This window comes from Podarcis bocagei (genome assembly GCF_964188305.1).
Source record: "Podarcis bocagei genome assembly, chromosome: 7".
Classification (NCBI taxonomy): Eukaryota; Metazoa; Chordata; class Lepidosauria; order Squamata; family Lacertidae; genus Podarcis; species Podarcis bocagei.
In genome coordinates, this window is record NC_138132.1 from 39,363,647 (window position 1) to 39,389,977 (window position 26,331).

At 44.5% G+C, this 26,331-nt stretch overlaps 1 protein-coding gene and 1 long non-coding RNA gene across 2 annotated transcripts in view; one reads left to right on the forward strand and one right to left on the reverse strand.

Moving 5' to 3' along the window:
• On the forward strand, positions 1-24,119 carry LOC308592140. The gene is made up of 3 exons (XR_014010393.1): positions 1-432; positions 18,412-18,595; positions 24,044-24,119. It is a non-coding gene; the product is annotated as an uncharacterized lncRNA (long non-coding RNA).
• The window catches only part of GPI (glucose-6-phosphate isomerase), a 32,159-nt gene continuing 12,462 nt past the window's right edge, over positions 6,635-26,331 (reverse strand). The window contains exons 4-18 of the mRNA XM_081203383.1: positions 24,138-24,257; positions 22,947-23,030; positions 22,714-22,860; positions 20,787-20,858; positions 17,966-18,010; positions 17,008-17,061; positions 14,692-14,752; positions 14,197-14,240; positions 13,314-13,466; positions 12,495-12,624; positions 11,218-11,294; positions 9,514-9,642; positions 8,263-8,338; positions 8,095-8,161; positions 6,635-7,195 (exon numbers count right to left, since the gene is read on the reverse strand). Coding sequence (XP_081059509.1) covers positions 7,072-7,195; positions 8,095-8,161; positions 8,263-8,338; positions 9,514-9,642; positions 11,218-11,294; positions 12,495-12,624; positions 13,314-13,466; positions 14,197-14,240; positions 14,692-14,752; positions 17,008-17,061; positions 17,966-18,010; positions 20,787-20,858; positions 22,714-22,860; positions 22,947-23,030; positions 24,138-24,257 — 1,383 coding nt within the window. The 3' untranslated portion in view covers positions 6,635-7,071. The remainder of the gene's footprint in view (positions 7,196-8,094; positions 8,162-8,262; positions 8,339-9,513; positions 9,643-11,217; positions 11,295-12,494; positions 12,625-13,313; positions 13,467-14,196; positions 14,241-14,691; positions 14,753-17,007; positions 17,062-17,965; positions 18,011-20,786; positions 20,859-22,713; positions 22,861-22,946; positions 23,031-24,137; positions 24,258-26,331) is intronic.

The following is a 26,331-nucleotide window of genomic DNA, read 5'->3' on the forward strand; positions in this document are numbered from 1 at the left end:
TAGAATGTGTGCTTTTATTTAAAATGCATCTCTGAGGTATTTGTGGGGCCTGCCTGGTATTTTTACATGAGTAGAATGTGTGCTTTTATTTAAAATGCACCTCTGGATTATTTGTGGGGCATAGGAATTCATTCATTTTTATTTTTCAAAATATAGTCCGGCCCCTCACAGCCCACGGCTGAAAAAGGTTGCTGACCCCTGCTGTAGGCTGTACTGTTCTTGGCCCACTGAGATGACTGCAGAACACTGGCCACATACAGTTGCTCAGGGCTGGCCCAAGACGTTTTGCCACCTGAGGTGAACCACCCAGCCAGGGAACAATGGGAGAATAAGGATTTGCATCGGAGAGGTGGGGGAAGGAAATCAAAGCAACTTTACCTGACGATTGAAGTGGGACTCAGAAGGAAACAGGCCTGCTCTGAATCAAACCAGGTAGGTGCAGAACCCAGGGGACCCAAAGGAAAGCCCCCATTTCCTCCCTGGGAGTGGAAGACCAGCAGCGCCTTCTATTCGTCAAGAGGCTTCTGTAGAGGAGGCATTGTGGGGGGGGAGCCGAGGAGGCAGCAAATCTGGCCTTCAAGGAGTGTGCAGCAGCCATCACACTCGCAGCAGCAGCAAATGCATTCCTTGGAGGCCAGATCTTCTGCTCCATGGATCTGCCACCTGAGGCAATCGTATCACTTAGCCTCATGGCCTGCAGTCACCCTGCAGTCACCCATGCCACCAAGGGCAGGCCACAATTAATCGAGGACCTTCATGTGGTTTTTACCCCGTGTTTTGGGTTCTGTGGGACTATATTTTTCTTCTCAGCAGAAAGGGGGATGGCTGGCCAACTAGGGATGTTAAAGAACCTTCTCTGTAACGGACCAAAAACTGTACAACTCCGTGTCCTATAGATGCATGCCCACTGTCGTCTCGTTTGCTTGTTTATAATAATAATAATAATAATAATAATAATAATAATTTATTATTTGTACCCCGCCCATCTGGCTGGGTTTCCCCAGCCACTCTGGGCGGCTTCCACAGAAACCAAAAAACACTAAAATATCATACATTAAAAGCTTCCCTGAATAGGGCCGCCTTAAGATGTCTTCTGAATGTCAGGTAGTTGTCCATCACCTTGACATCCGATGGGAGGGCATTCCACAGGGCGGGCGCCACCACCGAAAAGGCCCTCTGCCTGGTTCCCTGTAGCTTCGCTTCTCGCAATGAGGGAACCGCCAGAAGGCCCTCGGCGCTGGACCTCAGTGTCCGGGCAGAACGATGGGGGTGGAGACGTTCCTTCAGGTATACTGGGCCGAAGCCGTTTAGGGCTTTAAAGGTCAACACCAGCACTTTGAATTGTGCTCGGAAACGTACTGGGAGCCAATGTAGGTCTTTCAAGACCGGTGTTATGTGGTCTCGGCGGCCGCCCCCAGTCACCAGTCTAGCTGCCGCATTCTGGATTAGCTGTAGTTTCCGAGTCACCTTCAAAGGTAGCCCCACGTAGAGCGCATTGCAGTAGTCCAAGCGGGAGATAACTAGAGCATGCACCACTCTGGCCAGACAGTCCGCGGGCAGGTAGGGTCTCAGCCTGCGTACCAGGTGGAGTTGGTAGACAGCTGCCCTGGATACAGAATTGACCTGCGCCTCCATGGACAGCTGTGAGTCCAAAATGACTCCCAGGCTACGCACCTGGTCCTTCAGGGGCACAGTTACCCTATTCAGGACCAGGGAGTCCTCCACACCAGCCCGCGCCCTGTCCCCCAAAAACAGTACTTCTGTCTTGTCAGGATTCAACTTCAATCCATTAGCCGCCATCCATCCTCCAACCGCCTCCAGGCACTCACACAGGACCTTCACCGCCTTCACTGGTTCTGATTTGAAAGAAAGGTAGAGCTGGGTATCATCTGCATATTGATGGACACCCAGTCCAAACCCCCTGATGATCTCTCCCAGCGGCTTCATATAGATGTTAAAAAGCATGGGGGAGAGGACGGAACCCTGAGGCACCCCACAAGTGAGGGCCCAAGGGTCTGAACACTCATCCCCCACCACCACTTTCTGAACACGGCCCAGGAGGAAGGAGCGAAACCACTGTATAACAGTGCCCCCAGCTCCCAACCCCTCTAGACGGTCCAGAAGGATGTTATGGTCGATTGTATCAAAGGCCGCTGAGAGATCCAGCAGAACCAGGAAACAACTCTCACCTTTGTCCCTAGCTCGCCGGAGATCATCAACCAGTGCGACCAAGGCAGTTTCAGTCCCATGATGAGGCCTGAACCCTGATTGGAAGGGATCCAAATGGTCCGCATCCTCCAGGCGTGCCTGGAGTTGTTCAGCAACCACACGCTCAATCACCTTGCCCAAGAATGGAAGATTTGAGACTGGGCGATAGTTGGCCATACTGGCCGGGTATAAAGATGGTTTTTTAAGAAGCGGTTTAATGACCGCCTCTTTCAGCGGATCTGGGAATGTTCCCTCACAGAGGGAAGCATTCACCACCCCGCAGAGCCCATCGCCCAGCCCTTCCCGGCTTGCTTTTATTAGCCAGGATGGGCAAGGATCAAGGAGACAGGTGGTTGGTTTCACGCGTCCAAGCAGCCTGTCCACATCCTCGGGGGTAACGGATTGAAATTGATTCCATGCAACTTGACCAGACAGAGCTCCAGCACTCTCCCGCCCCAGCCCTGCTCCCACGGTGGTGTCTACCTCCTTCCGAATATGAGTGATTTTATCTGCAAAAAACTTTGCAAAATCGTTGCAGGAGATCTTGGGGTCTTTACAAGGCCCCGGTGGTAAAGGTGGTTCCGTTAAATTGCGGACCACCTGAAAGAGTCTCCTGCTACTATTTTCTGCAGATGCAATAGAGGCGGTGAAGAAAGTCTTCTTCGCCGTCGCTATCGCCACTTGGTAGGCTCGACGTTGAGCTCTAACCTGTGTCCGGTCAGATTCGGAGTGAGTTTTCTGCCACCGACGCTCTAGCCGTCTCAGCGATTGTTTCATCGCCCTCAGCTCCGAAGAAAACCACGGGGCTGTCCGGGCTCCATGCAATCGGAGAGGGCGCTTCGGAGCCAGACAGTCGATAGCCCTGGTTTGTTTGTTTATTGCCTTCCCTTCAGCCTAAGGTCTTGGGTGGGGGGTTTATAGTATTAAAACACCATATTCAAAATGGTTTAAAACACCTTACAACCATAAAAATAAGATGGGTCCTAAAAACAAGTGTCAAAAGCCAGGGTAAAGAGGTTCGTACCAGAAGCTGTATAATGAAGGTGCTGGGTGCACCTCTGTGGGGAGGGGGCTTCACAGCTTAGGGGCCGCCACAGAGAAAGTAGCCAATTACCCAAATTCTATGCCCCAGAATTGCTTGCAAAGTCCCAGAGCATGCCTGTGTGCTAGCCAAGTTATTATCCAAGTAGTTTTTGTTTAATAATTAAAAATAATGACGATTCAATTTATTTGTAGTACAAAACATTTGTTGTACAGTGGTACCTCGGGTTAAGAACTTAATTCGTTCTGGAGGTCTGTTCTTAACCTGAAACTGTTCTTAACCTGAAGCACCACTTTAGCTAATGGGGCCTCCCGCTGCCACTGTATGATTTCTGTTCTCGTCCTGAAGCAAAGTTCTTAACCTGAGGTATTATTTCTGGGTTAGCGGAGTCTGTAACCTGAAGCGTATGTAACCCGAGGTACCACTGTAGTTCACATTCTTCAGGGAAATTTCAACAATCCTACGATGCTCCAATTTTATATACAGGTAAGGGAAGACTAATAACTAAAGACTACAGCAGCCCAGCCCTCCAGATGCTGTAAACTACAACTCCCATCAGCCCAAGCAAGCATGGCCACGTTGGCTGAAGCTGATAGAAGTTGTAGTCCAAAACAGCTACCGGGTGCTAAGTTGGGAAAGGTGGCCTTTGTTCTAGGGTATTACTACTTTACATATAAGCCAATTCAGTGGAAATGTCTATAAATTTGAGAGCAGGGCATAATGTATAGGAATGAAGCGAAATGTGATTGCCTGATTATGCCTTTTCCATATATATATATATATATATATATATATATATATATATATATATATGCTTTCGTAGATTTTCACGGGTACAGGAATGCAGGTTTTGTTGTCTTCGGGTGTCTTCCCGTGTAAGAGTTGGGGTGTCTAGGCGACGTATTTATAGGAACTCAAACACTGAGATCCTGCTCTGTTCCAGTAACAAGAAGCCGAAAGCACCAGCCTGAAGATGACGAGTGAGACCTCGTCGAAACGTCGCCTAGACACCCCAACTCTTACACGGGAAGACACCCGAAGACAACAAAACCTGCATATATATATATATATATATATATATATCAGAACTGACATTAATTTGAGGCTAAAAACTCCTACTTCCCCTTGGGCCTCTGTATTCAGTGATGGCCACTTTTAAATGGCTTTAAAAGGGGACTGGATAACTTCATTGACAAATGGCTTTCAATGGCTACTAGCAAAGATGGCTATTTTCTGCCTCCATGGTCAAATGCAGTAATGCTTATACCAGTTGCTGGAAACCACGGGAAGGGGAGGGCACTTGTACCTGAATCCTTCTTGTTGGTTTCCCACAGCCACCTCATTGGTCAGTGTGAGGCCAGGATGCTAAACCAGATAGGCCAGGGGCGGCTAACTCCCAAGAGTCTGCGATCTACTCACAGAATTAAAAACTGGCAGTGATCTACCCCTTTTGGGGGGTTCAGGTCAAAGTTGTTGAGCTTTTTCTAAAACAAGGAAGGCCATTGGCCATCTGATCCAGCAAGGCATTTCTTATGTTCTTATCTGTAACTCAGAATTAGCTTTTCCTCCATAATATCCATCGTTGTTTCATTGATAGCGAAATCGAATGAGCAAACACATATTTTCGTAAGTTAGCAGCATATACTCCTATAGTACGGTAAACGATGCTGTTTTAGGACTATCAGGAATATACAAGTCAGGAGGTATAAAACAAGCCACTGAATCAGGCTCAGTCATGGCAAGCCAACAACTGTCAGCTGCTCCCTTTGATCTGGTCCGATCTTTCTTCAGTTCGCTGAAATCTTTCTAATCATTTGTCTTTGATCCCTTTGTAGAATTCTTCAAAGGGCTTCCAAATTAACTAACACATAAGCAACCCTTACACACACAGAAATTGCATCTAGCCTTCGCACATACTTTTATTTTCACAGTGCCAGTGGGCAGCTATAATGCTTATCTTAGATGAAAATTTGGGGCAGGGAGACTTTAATGGTGCAGATGCAGCACAGCTGGGATAGCCAGAAAGATTTTTCTGACCTTTTATTGTGCACATGTTATGTACTGAAAGGTGCCAAAGAGGAATGTTTTAATTTCATTTGGGGATGGCATTGAGGACCACCAAGGCTGTTAAACTTAAACTGACCACTTTAAAGTCCTGTTAAGGTACTAGGTCATGGGCATAAATCATCCTTCATAGAAAGGGAACATCAATATCGCTTAGGAAGTACAAAATGAGATTTTTGAGTGGAAGGGCTGGTTCAGTTTTGCCCTTTGTTCCTTAGCAGTCACTTCAAGCAATATTCTTTTATTTGCTTACCATTCTAGTCCGGATTTAGGGTACAACCCTATATACCCTTACCTGGGAGTAAGTTGCACTGAACACAATGGACCTCAGCTCCAGCAAGCATGAATGGTCAGATGTTGGGCGTTTTAGTTCAGCAACATATGGAGGGCTAGGTGCTCTTTTCCCTACAAAGTTGATGTCACCAATCAATTTTTGTCGATAATTTTAATTGCTATTTTAAATGGTCCTGCATTGAGATTTTGGTTTTAATGTTTTGTGCTGGCTCCTTGGGCTTTGAACCAAAAGCCTCTACATTTTTCTTTCATGCATCTGAAGTGGGCTCTAGTCCACAAAAGCATATGCCATAAAGAGCATTTGAAATTTTAAACCTATTGTTGTATAGGTTGGAAGGACTCTCAATTTAACAGCCTCCAGGTGGATCTTTGTTCAAGCTTCACCACACTGAATGCCTGCAAAACCACTTGTCTGACTGAACCAAGTGTTTAAATGAGCTTTGTACATCTGTTTGTATTGAGCAGTAAAACTGCCTCACCATCCTTGAGCTGCGGTGTTTGTATAACGCACCCCTTAATCTCCAGCTCTCTTCTCTGCAATTAATTCATGATAGGGGAATGGAGCGTGTCAAACGGAGAAAGAGCTTTTCAAGCAGCTATTCTGGAAGAAAAGCAACTTAGATGTGGCTCAAGTCATTTTGAGAAGCTACAAAAAGGAAGAGGTAGGGGCCCAGAAGCCAGCTTTCTCCAACCTGGTACCCTTGAGATGATTTGAACTACAGCTCCCATCATTCATAGCTGTTAGTCCTGCTACCTGGGGCTGATGCTGGAAGATTCAGAACAGTGCATAGTGTGCTCCCACAAATCTGCTTGGCTTTAAAAAGAGGATTAGACAATTTCACGAAGGTTAAAGACTACTGATGGCTGTGTGTATGAGAACCTTCATATATGTATCATGTATATATTCAGCTCAGGATGAAACCAAAAGGTTAACTATATCATGGGAAAGAGCCAACAAAACCATTAAGTGCTCAGACACCACATTCACACCTCAAAATAAAAGGAGAAAAACACAAAGCAGCCATGTTTAGTTAACTGTGGTATAATCTTGTACAAGTTGGGGTGGGGTGTCTCACAATGGCACCAGCTTCACAAGATACAGTGCAGGCAAAGGGTTTTTTTGCTGCTGCCTGTTGTGCAGCTTCCATCTAGGCAATACAGAGTGGAGCTGGAGCGGGAAGTGAGTGGGTGGGGGAACAGTACCCAACAGTTACAATTCAGCTGCCACGAACAGCAACTAAACAGCATTTTCCAGGTGTCACAAGATTAAAAAAGGTTTTGTTTGCAACAACGCTCAAAAAAGCAACAAGGCTAACCGTTAACAGCTAACAAGTGAAGAGAGGCCAGAACTGGTAAAAAAGTGCTATTCCAGTTAAGAGTGGTTAACGAAGCACAGACTACAACATTGAACTGGGTGTTTGGCGGTTGGATTGTCGTCGGCACGCAGCCCTCCTGCCCTCAGATCAGGCCCGGTGTTTCTTGATGAAGCTGATCAGCCCGTTGGTGGAGGAATCGTGAGATGTCACCGGCGCATCAGATTCCAGTTCTGGCTCAATTTTCTTGGCCAGCTGTTTTCCAAGCTCAACGCTGGTTTTTACATACAAAGGGAAGGAAAAGGATGGATTTAGGCTAGAGGCCAAAGGCCTGGCTTAGACACTGGTTATAACTTGGTTTTCCTCCAAGAAGCTTAGGGCAGCATGGGTGCAAATCAGCAAGGCCTGCAACCACACAATCGGTGGTAGGCAGTACAACCTAAGGTGAACAAGGCAGGCTTTGTGGCTGAGCAGAGGATTGATCCGAGGTCTTCCCAGTCCAAATACATGCTAGCTAGCTGTTGAGCCACACTGGCAGGAACAGTTTTACTGGCTGAGAAGAAGCAATCCAGAATGTCTTGATGGATATTGCTTTGCCTTCAATTTGGAGGCAGTAATGTTCCTGAATGCGAGTTGCTGGAAACCACAGGAAGGGCTCAAATTCTGCTTGCACATTTCCCACAGGTGCCTGGGTGGCCACTGTGAGAACAGAATGTTAGACTGGATGAACCCCCTTTGGCCTGATCCAGCAAGGCTCTTCATAATAAAGGTGGGATTATTCCCCTTAATAAAGGGGAATAATGTATTCCCTTCAGTATATGTTTCCAACTATGTATGTTTAACTTTTGCTTTTTTAGGTGTTTTTATTTACAAAAGCATAACCAAAAAAAGCAGGAGGCTTTTCAGTAACTAAGTGCAGCTTGGTTGTCTGAAGGGGAAACTTCTCACACAATTGATGACAATGAAGATCAGTCCAACCTGTCAAGAACATTACCTGCTGATCCTTTAGCAAAGTTGCTACAGCAATAGGCCAAGGTGCAAATAGCTTATTCTTCCACTATGAAACAAGTTTGACCTAGACTGATCATCAAGTTAAGTGGGAGTCCAACCCCTAGGAAAGAGACTCATTTTGCAAGGAAAGTCCCTCCCCCCATATACATGAAAGTGACTTACCCCCACTGGTCATAACTGTTGATATCCCATACAACTCCTTGAACAAAGATCTTATGTTCATACATCGCTGTAACAGATTAAAGAAAAGAAGACAGGCAGGATGAGTAGTGAGTCTTATAGAAGACAAAGCAGCCTATGAATACAAATACTCAAGAGTAAGACGTTTACCAATTAAGGCTCCAAGAATGAATGGGTTAAGCTTAGTAAACACAATGGAATTGGTTGGGCGGTTTCCTTCAAAGACCTATAAAGGAAACACAAGAGATAAACATTTATTATTACACTCTATTCTTCAGACACCTGTCAATAATGCATCTTATTGTTTCACAGCCAAATCATCAGTGAAAAACCGTAACAGCTACAGGGTGTGCCACTTCTTCAAATCCTCCCTTGAACAAGCTTGTGTCTGAACATTTGGGTCCTTCCGGCTCATAAAAGCAAAAGCTCAAGCACCCATACTCATCCCTTGTTTGGTGCCTGGCTGTCACTGACAGGCTTAGATTTGTAGTGTCCTTGGAGCAGGGACCTGTCTTCCCCTGTAAGACCCTAAAGACAATAAATACTTCGATACCACTTCAAAACAGATGACTGTTCAGGCCACAGTATTTGTTTCTTTTCTTTTTTTAAGTGAAAGCTTTCATTTATATGAAAGTTTCATTTAATTTATACAGGCAGGGTCAAGTGAGTCTTTGCCTGTAGGTGGCTCAGTATCGTAAGAACATTAGAACAGCCAGCAGGATCAGACCAAAGCCCCACTTAGTTCAGCATCCTGTTCTCAGAGTGGCCAACCAGATGCCTGTTGAAAACCAGCAAGCAAGAAGAGTGTTCTCCCCTGCTCTGGTTTCCAGCAACTGGTATTCAGAAACATTACTGCCTCTGACAGCTAATAGCCACTGACTGCCTTTTCTATTAATTTGTCCAAAACTGTTTTTTAAAGCCATCCAAGCTGCTGACCACCACTGCCTTCTGTGGGAGCAAGTTCCACACTTTAACTCTGAGCTGTGTGAAGAAGTCCTTTCTTTAGGGACGTTTTTAATCTTTGATGTTTTATCGTGTTTTTAATATTCTGTTGGGAGCTGCCCAGAGTGGCTGGGGAAAGCCAGCCAGATGGGCAGAGTATAAATAAATTATTATTATTATTTCTTTACTGTCCTGAATCTTCCAACATTCTGCTTCACTGGATGGCCTTGACTTCTGGGGTTATTGGGGGACAGGACTTTTCTCTACCCATTTTCTCAACGGTAGCCATAATTTCATCAACTTCTATCATGCCACCTCTTGCTCACCTTTCCTCTAAGAAGCCCCTAACACAGCAACCTTTCCTCACAGGGGAGTCACCCTGATTGGCCTTCAGTTTATCCATCCAGTTGCAAACCATGGTGCAATGCCTGTGACCCACCCAGGTGCTTGAAACGGTACCTTGTGTGGAAGAATCTTCTCCAGGGCATCCCCGCTCAGCCCAGAAGCCTGCAGCTCTTTACGAGCTTCGTCTGTGGTCTTCCCTTTCATTAAGGCCTCAGTCTGGGCAAGGAAATTGGCCAGAAGGATCTAGCAGGAAAGGAGAGAGAGAGAGAGGCCTGTGTCATTTTCTGTGGTGACCAGGATTAGGACAGAGAGGTGGTTTGCGCTTTCATATTTTAGATACCCTGCTGCTGATTTTCTCCATCCTTTTTTAATACATAATAAAATAGATTTGCATATCACAACTGTTCATATTAATATTTTTATTTCTATTGCCAAGGACTGGAATACCACATGGACAAAATTTCCCTACAAAGCAATCCCAGCTTCATTTAAGGAAACTGCACTGAAAGCATTCCAGAAATGGCATCTTACTCCTCTATGCTTGGCGAATATCAATCCAATTCATACTCCATGGTGTTGGAGGGGTGCAAAATGAAGGCGCACTTCTTGCACATGTGGTAGGAATGCAATGAAGTTGCCACATTTTGGGATTCCAGCTTTACAAAGATCCACAAAATTATTGGCCAACACCTAAAAAAAAGGCAAGTGAGCTAGCTCTGTTGACTTGATTTCAACTTAAATTCTCATTTTAATCTATTAATTGGGTATTTACTGGTAGTGCCAAGGTTGGCAATTGCCAGATTTTGGAAGGTGCCAGTTTCAGTTACTATTAAAATACAAATGGTTAGGGTAGGATTGCAAATACTATGATCGAAGGAAGTGAAATCCAAAAAGGAACAGATGAGGATAACTGTCTTTTTAACAGTGATTATTCACCCAACTCCACCCCACCGTCCACTTCCCCAAAACCAATAATTGATAGCACACCCTAGAACTGGTAAGCTGGTTGACACATCTAGTGTGCTAAAAAACATGTATCTCTTGCTGGAGGCCTGTTGCCAAGTCCCTTTGCTAGCCACTGCCTCCCTTTAAAGCAAGGAAGATGGAACTTATTCACTTCTGATAGCACATGCTGAAATCTCAGAACCCAGAGACTGGGCTTCATTTCTTACAATGCTCATCAAAGCAAGTAGCTGAGCCAAGCCAGCTATGCTACACAAGGTAAAATATCTACACATGTATATATACATATGTATGTATGTATACATATGTGTATATATTTTACCTTGTGTAGCATATCATAGAATTATGCCGAATAGCAATTTTGTTCAATGTACTTGTTTTATACACAGCTTTGCTTCAAAACCCTGTGAAGGGAGGAGCTGGAGTCCAGGCTGGGCTCAACAGACATACAAACTGATTAAGTACAGTAGAACTTTGACTTACCACTGCCTCTATTCGTGAACAATTCGACTCACGACCGCGGCAAACCCGGAAGCAAATACTGGGTTTGCCACAGTTCGTGCATGCGCAGAAGCAGCTGCCACTGTCTGCATATGCGCAGAATGACACAGCCACCAAATGCGCATGCGCAGATCGGCGCTTCTCCCAGCGACCCAGATCGCCTCACGAACGGACCTCCGGAACGGATTCCGTACATGAGTAGAGGTTCTACTGTATAAGGGAACGTCTTGAGTTTGTATAAAATCATCTCCAAAGAAGAATCTCTTGCAAGGATCTGCTTTCTCTGTGGTATGCAAGTTTTCCCACATGCAAGAACCTGCTTTGAAAACAAGCTATTCGTTGTTGGCCATTCACCTTGTGATGCAGCCCTTTCCTGATAGGATTCTGCGTCTGGACTGGGATGAGGAAGTCACATGGGATCATACGAGTTCCTACCAAAAAAGAAAGAAAAAGAAAGAGATTTTATGAGAGTCTCACTTTGATGCAGTTAGGTTTCATTAAGAAAACTTGTTCGACAAGGCTAACCGTAGGAAACTAGTTCTAATTTGCTGCTTTATTTTTAAGTGACCTGACATCTCCGCTGCTGTAACACACTGACAGTGGCTCATGCAGATGCTTACTTCACATCAAACTGGAGCACTATTACAGTGGTCAGATTAATAAGTGCCTGAGATACATCAACTTGCTCTCTGCTACGCCAAAGGACAGAACGTGAACCAATGTGGTATGCTGGTGGAGGTTACAAAGTCTGGTCAGGACCTGGGAGACCAGGGTTCCGATCCCCAAATAAGCTGTGAAGCTCATTACATCACCTTGGGCCAGTCAACCCCCTCTCAGGCTAACCTACCTCACAGGGTTGTTGTGAGGGTAATACAGGGAGAGGGAGGAGAACTGTGCATGACACTTTGAGCTTCTTGAACGAAATGTGGGATGTAAGCAAAAAAAAACCCCAAAAAACAAAAACACCCAGATGAATTTTAAATATGTGGAATTTGCAGATTTCAGCTGAACACGAGAAGACGATCTTTGCTCGGAGTCCTATATGACCTGCTCCCTGCTTTAACTGGTCTATTACCACCTGGCCACGGGGGGGGGGGTGTATGTGGCTGACTGGCTCCTACTACAGAAGCTGGTGCTCAGATTTTTGTTGGGGGTCAAGATTTAATTTTGGAGATGTTTCATACTTGTGTATTTTTATTGTTAGACCTTATTACGACTCATGTGGGGATTGTTTAATTGTATACCTGCTGAGTATGTTTTCATTTATTGATCATGACTACATAATCTACTGTGTGTGTGTGTGTGTGTGTGTGTGTGTGTGTGTGTGTGTACACACACACACACACACCTACCTTTTGATGTTGTAAGCCACCTTGAGCTAGGTTTAACTATGGAAAGCAGGCATGGAACTCAACAACACTGAAGAAGTTGTTTGACAGTGGCATAGGCTGTCTGGATATGTGGGTTGCTCTCCTTTGGTGAAAGTTATTAGGTGCAGCCTGGCCAGGCACCTGCCTGGTCGTCCTATATTGTCCTTCCTGGATGAGACACCGCCTCCAAGGCCCCTTCCAAGTCTGGGATAACTGGCTCTACTAAAATGCTCAGAATATGGGATCCACTTTTCAACATACCTTGATGGATCAGCTGATAGAAAGCGTGCTGCCCATTGGTTCCAGGCTCACCCCACACAATTGGCCCAGTATTGTAATCCACACGAGTGCCCTTCTTGGTGATGTATTTCCCATTGGATTCCATGTCTCCCTAAATGACAGCAGAGGTTCAAACTTAATACATAAATCACCACCAATTCAATTTATTAGTCACTTTAGAAGTCTCCAAGATACAGTGGTACCTCGGGTTAAGTACTTAATTTGTTCTGGAGGTCTGTTCTTAACCTGAAACTATTCTTAACCTGAAGCACCACTTTAGCTAATGGGGCCTTCCGCTGCCACTGCGCCACCGGAGCACGATTTCTGTTTTCATCCTGAAGCAAAGTTCTTAACCTGAGGTACTTTTTCTGGGTTAGTGGAGTCTGTAACCTGAAGCGTATGTAACCTGAGGTAACACAGTACTTGCAAAAGTGTAAATCAGGAAATAAAACTCATTTCAATAAAAGACATACAGTAAAACAGCAGCAATGAAACCATATATAGTGCTAGAATTAGCCAGAACAGAGGAGACACACACAGCTAATTGTGCACCACCAGGAGGGTTGGACAGTGGCCTGCACTCCGTGCAGCATTGGCAGCCTGTGACCCAGCAAGCCACAACTCTTATTTGGTGGAACTACCCACAGACTGCAATTAACGTGGATGCTTCCCTGCACCCAATGTGCCCAATGCGCATTCACAGATCCTCATTCCGCTCCTAAGATTGCAAGCCTGGATTCAGAGAGCAGACCAACCGATAAGGAGCACAAGGGAATGACTCCAAGGACGACAACTCCTTACCTGCTGGAAGTATGCTGCAAAGCGGTGCATGTACTGGTCGTAGGGCAGAAGCGCATGGGTCTCAGTCCCGAAGCAGTTGATATACCAGACCCCTAGCATTGCCAGCAACACAGGCACGTTCTTCTCCAGAGGAGTGGTGCGGAAGTGATTGTCCTGTTAGGGAAATGGATGTAAAACACACCCATGTTCTAAAAACCAAACCTACAGCACACTTGGGCCATCCTGGACCCAATGTCAAACATACTCATGAAACTCCAGCTTCTTTAGAACAATGCAGAGCTGGCTTCTAGCAGTAGAAAGCAGACGTTTTTACTTTGTGAAAGCCAACAGTGCACTGGGCAGAGGGGAGGATAATACTAGAACCTCTGAACATACTGGAAAATAAGAACCCATTCAGCCAGTGGTGCTTCTACCAGTTCCTATAACTGTGAATGGGAGTTGCATGGATTTTCACTGTGTATGACCAGTGCTTGTGATCTACCAAGCCAGAGAGATGACTGATTAAGAATTGGGGGTGGGGGGGATGTTTCTTGCTTGCCCTACATAACCCCAGCTAACAACCAGGTTAAAATTGTAAGAAGAGCCCTTCTGATCAGGCTGATGACCCATCTAGTCCAGCATCCTGTTCTCATAGTGGCCATTCTGAGGTCTTCATGGAAAGCTCTCTTGAAGGACCTGAGTTCAAGAGCAGCACTCTTCTCCTCCTGAGGTTCCCAGTGACTGGTGTTCTAAAGCATTACTGCTTCTGGTGCAAAGCATATCAGTATTGGCTAGTAGCTACTGATAGCCCTCTCCTCCATGACTTTGTCCAATCCTAGTTTAAAGTCACCAAATAGGTGGAGACACAGACACAATCATCTGTGAAGAATAACCAAATACTCACCATCCAATGGGCTCCAGCAAGCAGCTTCTCGAAGTTATCGTAACCTAAATAGATATTTTTTAAAAAGCAAACACCAGTATTATTAAGTGGAAACACCTGTTTGCAAACCACACAACTGCAAAATTCTATTCCTCGTTGTTTCGTTTGCTTGCTAGGTTTGTCAAACTCAAAAGCAGTTTGTGGTTTGGATTTTGATGATCCGAACCCAACGTGCTTGTACAATTTAACCCTACTGAGTCAACACAGCATTCAACTTGGAAAGAAGAGAAGAAGGCTGCTCCCTGCCCCCATTTTTATTAGATTTCTATTCTAGTTTTGAGAACCAGAAACAGCTATCTGTAAAGTTATGAGCCACTCAATTTTTTTAATAATAAAAAAAATAGTTAGCTTTCTAAAAGGTACTTGATCTTTTTTTTTTTAAGCCCCCAAAACCAAAGGTATCAGCCCAGCATAGTAGCAGTAGAAGATATCATGCCAAGAACTCTGGATACGTACCAATATGTAGAGCAATGGAGAGGCCAATGGCAGACCACAATGAATAACGGCCACCAACCCACTGCAAACAGAAAAGAGGGTAGGGTGAGAGGAAAGTCATTTGAGAAGATCAAGGTATTCTAGGCAAAAACCACCAGGGACTCCTCTGCAAAGCACTCCAGCACAGAACCCCCAATTCACTTCAACTGGGTGCTCTCCAGATATTTTGAACTACAACTCTCCTTTAGCCCCACAGCCAGCATCACTGATGGGGGATTTTCTAGCCCCAAATGTCTGGAGAGCAAAGGTGGCTGTAGATTGAATCCATGGCAAAAGCAGGCACTGTAACAACATCTCTATATCACTTGGGGGGGAGGAGTTTACAGAAAAAGTCAGTCAAGTATTTTTAAATATATATACTGCTTGATGTAATATATTATAATGTTTTATAAAATAAAACATTAGTTATTGATAGAAAACAGGTATTAAAAATTTCCAAAAGATGCAAAAAGTAGCAAAATAAAAATAAAACATGCAAGTTCTGAATGTCTGCATAGGTTTGCCTCAACAAAGTTGTTTTAACAGGCACCGAAAACTGTAGTGATGGCACCTGCCTCAAATCAAGAGGCAAGGAGTTCCAAAGTGCCTGTTATTGTTTGTCACCAGTGGCCATTACAACAGAAATCACAAAACAGATGTTTAAAGCAAAATACTGTGGGTTGTAGCTACTCAGAGCAGATCACTGAAATTAATGCACCCACGTTAGTCATGCAAACAAATTTCAATAGGTCTACTATGAGTAGAATGAGCACTAGCTTTTGGATTCTTAGGACTTAGAAAAGAGGGATAAGGGGAAGTTTGACCCACCAAACTAGAGAAAAATGAGACGCCAGATGAAAGGGATCAAGTGGGCATTCCCAGCGCCAGGGTATGCATCCCTCTCAGGGTATGCATTTGGGGCAGAGCTTTGCCACCTGAGCTTGGGCACCTTAAGGAGGAATCTGGCACATGGGAAGTGGGAAAGGGACACCTTTCTATGGCAGGAGGATGAGGTAAGGAAAAGGTGCAGCCAAATCCTTGGACGGTCATGAACTTTGGATTCTTCACTGCCAGGCAGTTTATGATAAGCTCAAAGATCGAAGTTCAGCCCCTGCCACCACTTTCAAGATCTCAAGCAAGGCTGACATTTGACCTTTTTACTGACCTAGATTATATACAGTAGGCTCCCATCAGGCAAAATGTCACAGCTTATAATAACTCATGAAGTCCAGAAGTTGGGAGCAGCAAACTATCTCCTATTACCCAGCAGCTGTCTAGACTGAAATGTGTTCAGAGGCCTCCTAGCCTGACCTTTGACAAGTTCCTTAGCAAAAGAGCCAAAGAGGCCAGACTTTCAGCAGTGTATTCATGGTGGTGACCCCCAAAATCTGCCCTTCATCAAAGCTCCCCCGCACTGCAAATATTAGCAAAGGGGAGGGGGGTCAGCACATCGCTGCTGCTGCGGAACGGACTTTAATTCTATCCCAAACTGAGGAGGGAGGTTCACACCTGGAAGGCATATACAGTTCCTAGGAATTATCAGGTCCTGAGGCAGTGATGCCTACCAACCTGTATGGCTTTAAAGATTGGGCAAAATCATGGAAGCTTTCATTCCCCCACTTGGTTAACACAAGAAGAAGAAGAGTTTGTATTTGATATCCTGCTTTATCACTACCCGAAGGAGTCTCAAAGTGGCTAACATTCTCCTTTCCCTTCCTTCCCCAAAACAAACACTCTGTGAGGTGAGTGGGGCTGAGAGACTTCAGAGAAGTGTGACTAGCCCAAGGTCACCCAGCAGCTGCATGTGGAGGAGCAGGGAAGCGAACCAGGTTCCCCAGATTACGAGTCTACCGCTCCTAACCACTACACCACACTGGCTCTGGATGTTTAGGAGAAGACTTTGATCCGTTGGTGTGTATCTGTCTGTGTACATGCTAATGTATGTTTGAGCATTAATGGTTTGTTGTTTTAGTAAAAAAACAACTAAGAATGTAAGAAGAGCTGTCTGGATCAGGCAGATAACCCATTTAGTCCAGCTTCCTATTCTCACAGTTGTCAACCGGACGCCTCTTCTGGGAAGCCCACAAGCAGGAGCCAAGCACCCCGTGTTGCTTCCAGCAACTGGTATTCAGAAGCCTTGCTGTCTCACAACAGGTTCCTGGGTGCAGAAGTAGGCTGCATGCAACGATTCCCTGTGTATCCGGAGGAAAATGTGTCTGTGGGGAGCCTGAATTCTAGAAGAGTGAGAAGCACTGTCCTATTGTCCAATGATGGACTTGCATAGCATGTTTTACTTACGTCCCAAAACTCGAACATGTTCTGAGTGTCAATTCCAAAGTCTTTAACTTTAGGCTAAAAGGGGGGAAAGTTGGGGGGGGAGAGAGAGAGAGATAGAGAAAGCAACAGTTAGAGATCAGATTGGTGCTAGGCAGAGAAGCCTGCAAAAATTACTAGGGCTGTGGCTCAATGGCGGAGCTGCTTTGCATACAGAAGGCCCCAGGGTTCAACCCTCAATGGCATCTCCAGTTAGGGTTGGGAAAATACATATTCAAAACACATTCAGTGGCTGAGAAGCCGTAGTAGGAATGTTTATCAAAGCAGAGCTTTCTTGGAAAAGCCTGAGCAACACTATTTACATCTATAGGGACAGAGCAACCAATATATTATTGTGGCTGTATTTCTTAAAGAGAAGGAAGAATAAGGCCACATTCACACTATACACTTAAAGCATTATACCACTTTAAACAGCCAATGACATCCCCCAAAGAATTCTGGGAGCTGTAGTTTGTTAAGGGTGCTGCTGAGTGTTGTTAGGACACCCCACCCGCTTCAGCAAGGAGTGCCATTTTGGCAAGTTAAGAACCAGCACATGTAGCATCAATTCACTAAGCACAGTATGTAGAATATTTCAAGAGATTCCAATAGTATTGCTTTCTATTTCCACCATATATTTTCAGCTGTGGGCCAAACCAGAAGTGCCATGGGAGATTTAGGAATGGCAATGGAGGGGAGGGGTTAACTCTTTCCTTCCCGCCATGCAATTTCCTCAAATATGCTACAAACTCGGGAGGGGAAGACCTAAAGTCATCAAAATGTTCCCACATCTTTAAGGCAACAGCTGTTTTGTAAAACAACAAAAGCAACAGGAGACTTGGCATCACTGATCTCCGCATCACATTACTTTGATCCCAACACTGCTATTAAATTGTTCTAGAAGGGCAAAAAACTACAGAAACTTATAAACTGAAATACTCACCCCGTTGGTAGACAAGGCAGCAAAGTGCTTGGCCACAGCCGCAGGCTTGAAAGAAAAGGAAGGAAGGAAGATTGTTGGGTAACAAAACAATCAATATATTCTGAACTGCCATGACAGCCCTGGAAATCATAACTAAAGTTCAGAGACCACCACTGCTGCTCCGCCTCCCCAACCCAAGGCTAAATAGGTATCCTATCAGGTTTGGGGTTTTTTTACCTTCATGGAACCTTTATTCAGCAAAAGCATACATCGTTTTAAAAACACCAACAAAATTTAACTCATCATAAAGCCAGCAGTCTCAAAAAAGGAAGTCCTTAATTCCTAAAGTCACTACCACAATAAACGTTACTGAAACCACCAGGTGAAAGAAGAGGTTAAAACCTAACATACTAAAAACTGTTGCTACCACAAAAATTGGTTTTATGCCTGTTCGTTTGTTTTTACAGATTGTCACAGGAATCAATGATATCCTGTACCCTACAAAAGGATTCCTGCTATGCTTTACGCGATAGGCCTTGTCCAAAGGGATGCCAGACAGGCTGCCAAGTGTTACCAAGAGCCGGACTAATGAACTGAGTTTGCACTTCAGAGCGTTCCCAACACCAAAGGTGCAGCCAGGAGGGAAATAAGGTAGGAGGTGGGCAAACTGCCTTTTGGGAGGGAGAGCATGTCAGTCATTACTGAGCTTCTTATCAAGGAACATCAATACGCTGAGGAAAGTCAATGTTTCTGAAAACACAACATGAAAGCCACTCCCTCAATTAAGAAATATTCAATTAAGATAAATATCCTGCGATAAACATCAACTCAGGTATGTATTCCCTTGGGACAGCATTTGCTGACTATTCTCCAGAGTAGCTAAGCTTGCTTTAAATATTATTATTAACTGCCCAACAAAGTAGACTTGAGCTCCAGTTTATACATAGCAGGGGTACCCAACATGATACCCCCTCCCCAAGTCTCTGGACAACAACTCCCATCACTCCTGACCTCTGGGGGCTGGAGGGGGTGGGTTGTACTCCAGCAAACCTGGAGGGAACTGTTCTTGCTGCAGAAATGAATTTGTCTGTGGAATGAGCACAACCAACTTCCTCCTCAAGACATTACAGCTCACCGCCATGCAGTGATGGCATAAGCACAAGGAGTACTTTTTACCAGCTGCAGCTCATACACCGGTTACAAAAGCACAGCGTTGGATCAAACCAACCTGGCATTTAACAGCAACACCACCAGACTTGTTGGGCACAGTGGCAGAGCATCAAGCAATGCCAAGGATCCCCTCCTGGGCATTAAACAGTGTACTGTATCAATTAAACAGTGGTATATGGTATTCTATCACTCTAGAAAGCAAGTTTAGGGGTTGAAGATAGTTACACTTAGAATCATAGAATCATAGAGTTGGAAGAGACCACAAGGGCCATCGAGTCCAACCCCCTGCAAAGCAGGAAACAGGAAACTTGTTTTAAAAAGCACAAAATGGTTTGGTGTGTTTTGTATGCTTATACTGGGAGGAGTATAAATAAAAATATTATAGTGTACCTACTGTAGTGTACCCACTGCTTGCACACTGAGCTTGCCTCGCTTTCAGTCCCCCAGAAGTGCTGGATCTAGCCCTGAACTTTCTGCCTTACTTGCCATGATGATTATTCCAACCCAGATTATGGCCCTCCAGATTCCACCCTATTGGAGCTGGGGGTTTTTTGGGGGGTGTCCTGGTTTCTTCCTAGCGATTTCATCATTTTTAGAATTGTACGGTGGTGGGAAGGCATTTTGCAAGAGCAACATGTGCCAGTATGAAAAGGCTGTTTAACTGCCCCATACCATGCAGCAATTAACAACCTCTCAACCCCAGCTTCTTCTGCAGTTCAGTGTCTGCACAGTGTCTTTTTTAGACTCCATTAAACAGGCAACTCTGCCCCTCCATCTGGATAAAGATAGTTATAGCAAAGAAGCAGCACATCCTTTTAGAAGTTGCTGGAGAACGCAGGGCTCCACTTCAGGGAACTTATTCATAGTTCAGGCATCTGCCTTTGAAAAGGCCAAGTCCTGTCTCAAGTACAACCTAGTTTCAGGCTGCAAGGGAGTTGCCAAATATCAAAGGGGCACTCGCTAGCTTGCCTTTACTCTCAGGTTTCCTTGCAGCCCAACTTGCTCCAAAACTTTCCCAGGGAGGAGTCTGCTAAAGACACCTCAGGCCTGCGCAGATGGAACACAGGCTCTCCCTGCAACATTTGCAGGCCTGGAGTCTGCCTGAGGGGCATGTGCTCCCTTCTCATGACACAGGAAACTGCCTGCCCTCCATTCCTTCCCCACATTCAGTCATGTCCACCAACAGTCACCTGGCTCTCTCATAAACCAGACTATGAGGCAATGCTTTGAGATGCATTTGCAAACCATGGCTGTGGAGGTAACTGTGGTTAGTATTGGTGCAGAGGACCGTAGCTAAATGCCAACTAGGAAGGAAGGATGGGCAAACACATTCTGAAGACTGGCTCCCAGTTTACAGTTTCAGCTGGAACTTTTGTAGAGGATTCCAGCTACAGTTCTATGACCACCTGGGTGAAAGCATGTAGCAGTTCCTAGCAGGAAGTAAGACAGCAGAAACGGAACCCAGCACTCTTGCACCAAAAATGTTTTAGAGATGGGGAAGGCTTGCCAACCACAAGTAAAAATTTGCTTCTAAGGGACAAGGCAGGAAATGTTTACTGAAGCTGACTCCTGTCTCTTTCCGGGCTACCTTTATATCTACATTAGTCATTTGCCCCTTTACAGATTAATTTATTTACACAACTGAGCACATAACCAAGGAACTTTCACTTACATCTTTAGCAGCATTTAGGAACCACTCTTTGGCTGTTTCAGCATTGGTAATAGTTTCTTGGGTGGTAAAAGTCTGTGCACCAAGAGAAGAGGGGAAAAACAGTTAAAGACTTAGACAAGCCACTTAGGCAACTTTTAAGGAACAGAAAGCACAATGAGGAAACTACAGGCAAAGTCCAAGGTGCTCCCATCTGCACACCTAGAGCTGCCTTGGCTCACACATTTTAGCAGTTTCTAGTTCTTACATACTTCTTTATAAAATATAATTATTTGTATTATCTTTACCTACGTTATTATTTCTAGATCTGTATTTTGAAAAGTTTTTTGTCCGCCCATCCACATTCAGATAAAGATATCATAACCAAATCTAGCATGATTCCTGTGATTGAGAAGTGGGTTTTCATCTTACGTTTGGATCCAATTGGGTGCCATTTTGAAACAAGATGGCGGACAGAACCTTTAAAAACTCTACCAATTTTTTGGTTTCTTCAAATTCCCAAGCAATGCCAGCTACATAGCTTGCTAGTACCAACACAAACCATCTTGTGCACTTCTTTGCCTTTTTTACTTAATGTTCTCAAGAAGCTGAATTCCATCACATCTGCACTTTCCCCTCAAAATTGCAGCACACACAATCCCAATGACTACCTTTTGAGAATTTAAAAGTCATTTAGAACTCTCACACACTTTGGGTAATAGCCATCAGGACAACGACCTTTGCAAGCCCCATTCATTACAAAGAGGGCATGCACTGGAGAACATTCAGATTGATGGGGCCCTTCTTCTGATTGCTAATTTTAAACTTGCAGGAAGATTTGAAATCACTCAAGCCAATAATTGCTCTGACTGATCTGCTGTGGATCTAAACATGGGGCCCTTTGTTCCCCTTGATTTTCCAGACTGTCCCAATTTGCTCATCAGCAAAAAAATATTTCGCTCTTTATGAAACACGTTGACATGGCCAGTCATGCAGTTCCGTCAGTATCACCCTGCTCTATTGGAGTTTATTCAACCATTAAAATGTAGCTTTAAGGACCAACATCACATCCTCCTCCTCTCCCATCCATCTCCAAAAAATTCTTTCATTATATAACAAAAGACTAGTTTATAAAGCAAGCTTTTTAAAAAAATGCTATTCATCCCTTTCCAAACCTAACCAATTGTCTAAAGGCATCCAGGCAAATAGAGCCATGAGATGCTAGTCTTCTCAACAGCATTCAGGCAGGAAACCTGGATTTATTTCTTTTTCAATAATTCTTATACCACACTTTTACCCAAAAGCTGATTTCAGGGTAGTGTGCATAAATACTTAAAACCCACAATACAATATTAAATGCATCAAAAAAATTATTAAACATAAACCATTGCATAAACATACAACAAAATTCAGAGGAACTGGGGAGTTCCAATTCACAAAACAAAGCCTATAGGTTGAAGTTCTCTTCCCACTTAAGCTTCCTAAACTCTTGCCTGCCTTTTCTTGCATTGCAGGGGGTTGGACTGCATGACCCTTTGGGTCCCTTCCAACTCTATGGTTTCTCAGATAAAATACTGAGGAACCCTAGCAAAGTACAGCTTGCATAAAAAGCCAAGCATCTGAAAAATCAGTGCATCATCTATTGTATTTTTCTCCTAGTTCAGCTAAGCCCAAAGCCAGTAGGCTTAACTAAAGCTACTGACTAACAAATACTTCAATAAACCAAGGGAAACCTGCTCCCCTGCCTAGTCACCAAGGCTGGCATGAGCAAAGGCAATGTGCAGCAGCCTTCCCAACCTGGTGCCCACAATTTGACAACGATTACCATCAACCCCAGGCCATATGATGCTAGGGCAGACTTGGGGTAAGCCTGGTCTAGAGAGGTCACCTTTGCATATTTAATCCTCTACTTAGCATGAGCTGCTGATGGATTAAAGGACTTGCAACGTACCTTGGATGCAATGATGAAGAGTGTAGTCTCGGGGTTCAGCTCAGCCAAGGTTTTGGCCATGTGGGTACCGTCGATGTTGGAGACAAACCAAACACGAGGACCGCCCTTGGAATATGGCTTGAGGGCTTCTGTCACCATGAGGGGCCCCTAAAGACAAAAGGCTGTCAGAGCAGCTAAACATTTAGACCAAGTGCTTCCTTTGCAAAGAGAAGTCACGCAGCAGAACAGCTCACCAAATCTGATCCGCCAATGCCAACGTTGACCACATCAGTGATGGCTTTTCCCGTGTAGCCTTTCCAGTCACCGCTGCGAACTTTCTGCAAGTACAAAGATGGCCTTTATACAGTGCTTTCCAGTAATTCCAGTGGTTAGAATGTAGGACTAGGACCTGGGAGACTAAATCCCCACTCAGCCATGAAGATGGGACAATCATTGCCTCCCAGCCTAACCTACCACACAGGGTTACTGTGTGGACACATGGTGAGGAACTGGGTGTTAGATTTCAATTGCTTGGTGGACCACTTGCTTAGTTTAGTGGGGAGGATTTCCAGGAAAGAGGGGAACAGGTGAAGACCATCTTGCAACCCACGTCAGCTGGGTTATTCCTCTCCCACTTACCAGGCCATCTACCAACTGCCCTGTGGGAAGGAGCTGGGTGACTTTTTAATAAGTTAATATTGTTTGTTTAAAGTTAAAAAATTAAATTTAATACTACTTGTTTTCTGCCTTGGAAGGAATTGTACCCTAGAAGGCAGCATATAAGTAACTGTAATAAATAAAAAATAGCAGAGCATTCCAATTCTATTTAAAGTGGCGTTTTCCAACCTTGGTCCCCTCCAGATGTTTTGGACTACAAAGCAGTGTTGGCTGGGGTTCACGGGAGTTGTAGTCTAAAACATCTGGAGGGGAACAGATGATCAGGAACGCTGATCACAATCCTGAATACGAAGCCCAGTTATATGGACTGTGATCTCATACAACCTTTGTTATTTAAATCTATGGAGTTTTGTGTATACAGTATATGACGAAGGGTTGCTACATTACTAGAATCTATATAAAAAAAGTTGTTCTCTCAACCATACAGAGCATGCCAAAGAGTCTACAGCAAGGAATATTTTGCAGAGAGAGAGAACTGGGCTATTTAGGACAGTACTACAGCTCCCATCATTCCCATAGGCCATCCAATGATCAGGGATCATGGGAGTTGGGATCCAAAAACAGCTGGGCAACCAAGAGTGAAGAGCACTGTTATATAGTATATATACCTATATATATGTTATATAGAAGACAATATTTTTGCTACACAATGAACATTGATTTGTTCCAACAGAAATATGTAAACAGCTGAGGGACTACTAGTCCGCATGACAGCCGACATGATACCTGCCTTATCCACAGAGCACAACCAGCAAATACTTGGATACCTGGCAGAAATTCTTCATTTTCTCCAAAACTTTGTTCACTTCTGGGACTACATCTTTGCCATCAACTAATATTGGAGTATTTGAGCGATTCCGCAAAGCAATATGGAGCACAGCTCGGTTCTAAAACGAGAAGAGAGGACAAGACAGTTATGGATAGTGCCAAGCAACAATTACTTACCAAAACCAAGAATCTCAGCAGAACTGATTGGCACTGATCTGAAGGAGCAAGACAAACTATTTTCTGTTCTCTTTCTGCTGGTTTTCTTCTATAGTTTGGGACACAACCCACTAGGTACTGCTTCTTCCGGTAGACCACAGTGAATGGGAACTCTGCAATGACCATAAGAGTCTGGCTACTGGATCAGGCCAGTGGCCCATCTAGTCCAGCATCCTGTTCTCAGAGTGGCCAACCAGATGCCCTTGGAAAACCTGCAAGCAGGATTTGAGCACAATGACACTCTCCCCTCCTGCAGTTTCCAGAAACTTCACAAGTACTGTTTGGTGGCACATATGAGCCGCTCAGGCAAAGGATGTTGGGCATTGAGTCTCATTTCTAAACCAAAAGGTGCTTGGGCCAAGAGGACCAGAGGAATTTAGATTGCAGCAGCCAGGAGAAGGAAATGAGACCACTAGTTGCTGATTGCCTTTGGAACCAAGAAGACCCTCCTGTCCTTCACTCAGCCACTCAAACATCTTGTGCATTCACTTGTTTTATATCTCTCAAAGCAGTTTCACAGTAAGGAGTTGAAAACTGTAAAATAATGAAAAATCAAGTACTATAAAACATGCAAATAATATACAGGTGATATAAATGATCTTTTTTTAATAGTGTGTGTGTGTGTGTGTGTGTGTGTGCGTGTGTAAAAACTAAAATAAGCAGTAACAACCACAACTAGGTCAGATGCCACAGACTAGAGTGTAGTCTGGGGTTTCCAAAAAGGCTTCACTGGGCAGAAGTAGGGGTGAGGGAAACAGACATTTTTAAACAGCCAAGAATCAATTTGGCGAATGACGGGAGCAAGAAACAGACTGTAGAAATTATTGTTAAAGGTCAAAAATTATGACAGAGACTTGCATGTTTACTTCCTACAATTCTTTATTTGTATTGCTTTTCAAAGAAACTACAGAGTCTGGGAAGTATGTGTTTTAGAATACAAAACCCGCTTCTTTGAATGTATGTTCAATTAGTGAGTAGCTTGCCCTAACACAGGTAGGCCGTTAAGCTGGGGCTTATTACTAAACAGCGATGACAAACTTATTTATAACAATCTGATGTTCAACAACAGCAGACAGAGAGGGAGGAAGTGATGGCAGCCCCCTACCCACAGGAAGGGACACACAAGAAATCAAGGTTGCTTGGCTAGATGATCCAGCCACAGGATGCTGGGCTAGATGAACCACTGGCCTGATCCAGCTGCAGGCTCTTCTGATGCACTGGCCTGATCCAGCTGCAGGCTCTTCTGATGCTCTTAAGGGCCAGCCTAGGGAAGAAATTTATTCTGCCACCTGGGGGCAGGGAAGACAGGAGGAGTGATGCTGGAAAGCACTCTGGCACAGCAGTGGCACGGAGGACCAAGTTACACTCAAGCCCTGTGGGTAGCCCCCCTGCACTGTTCCCTGTGTGTGGATGGTGCAGGATTTACTTGTTATGTGTATACTGCACCCCCAACCACGAAGTCCCTGCAGCAGCTTACAAATACATGAAAAGGAAATCTAAACACATACACATCACCACAATTTACCAACACAGGAATTTTCTGTTGCAGCAACAGCTCCAGAAGAGCAACAAAAGCAGAAACGGCCAATAGCGTTGCAAAAAGCAACACTCCTTTCTTTCCACCCGATTACACGCACTACTTGGGTGCCACTGAGGAAAATGGCAGGATGCCCCTCACTTTTGCGTTCTGCGTGTCACAGGGCAAATGGACATGCGAAGGGGCTTCTGGTAATCTTGGTACACAACAGAGGTCATCCTTCAGATAGCATTGTGCACCAAAATAATGAACACCAAAACCACAGAAGGGGAGCTTCAGTTGCCATGAAGAGGAAGTGGCTTCTACACACTTGACACATCTCAGAGAAGTTCCTTAACATTTAATGTGAAGCAATCGTAAAATTCCAACAAAAACTTGCAGCATTTCTGCTTTGCAGTGGCAAAGAATGTGTGTTGAGAATAATACTTAGTGCCCAGTAT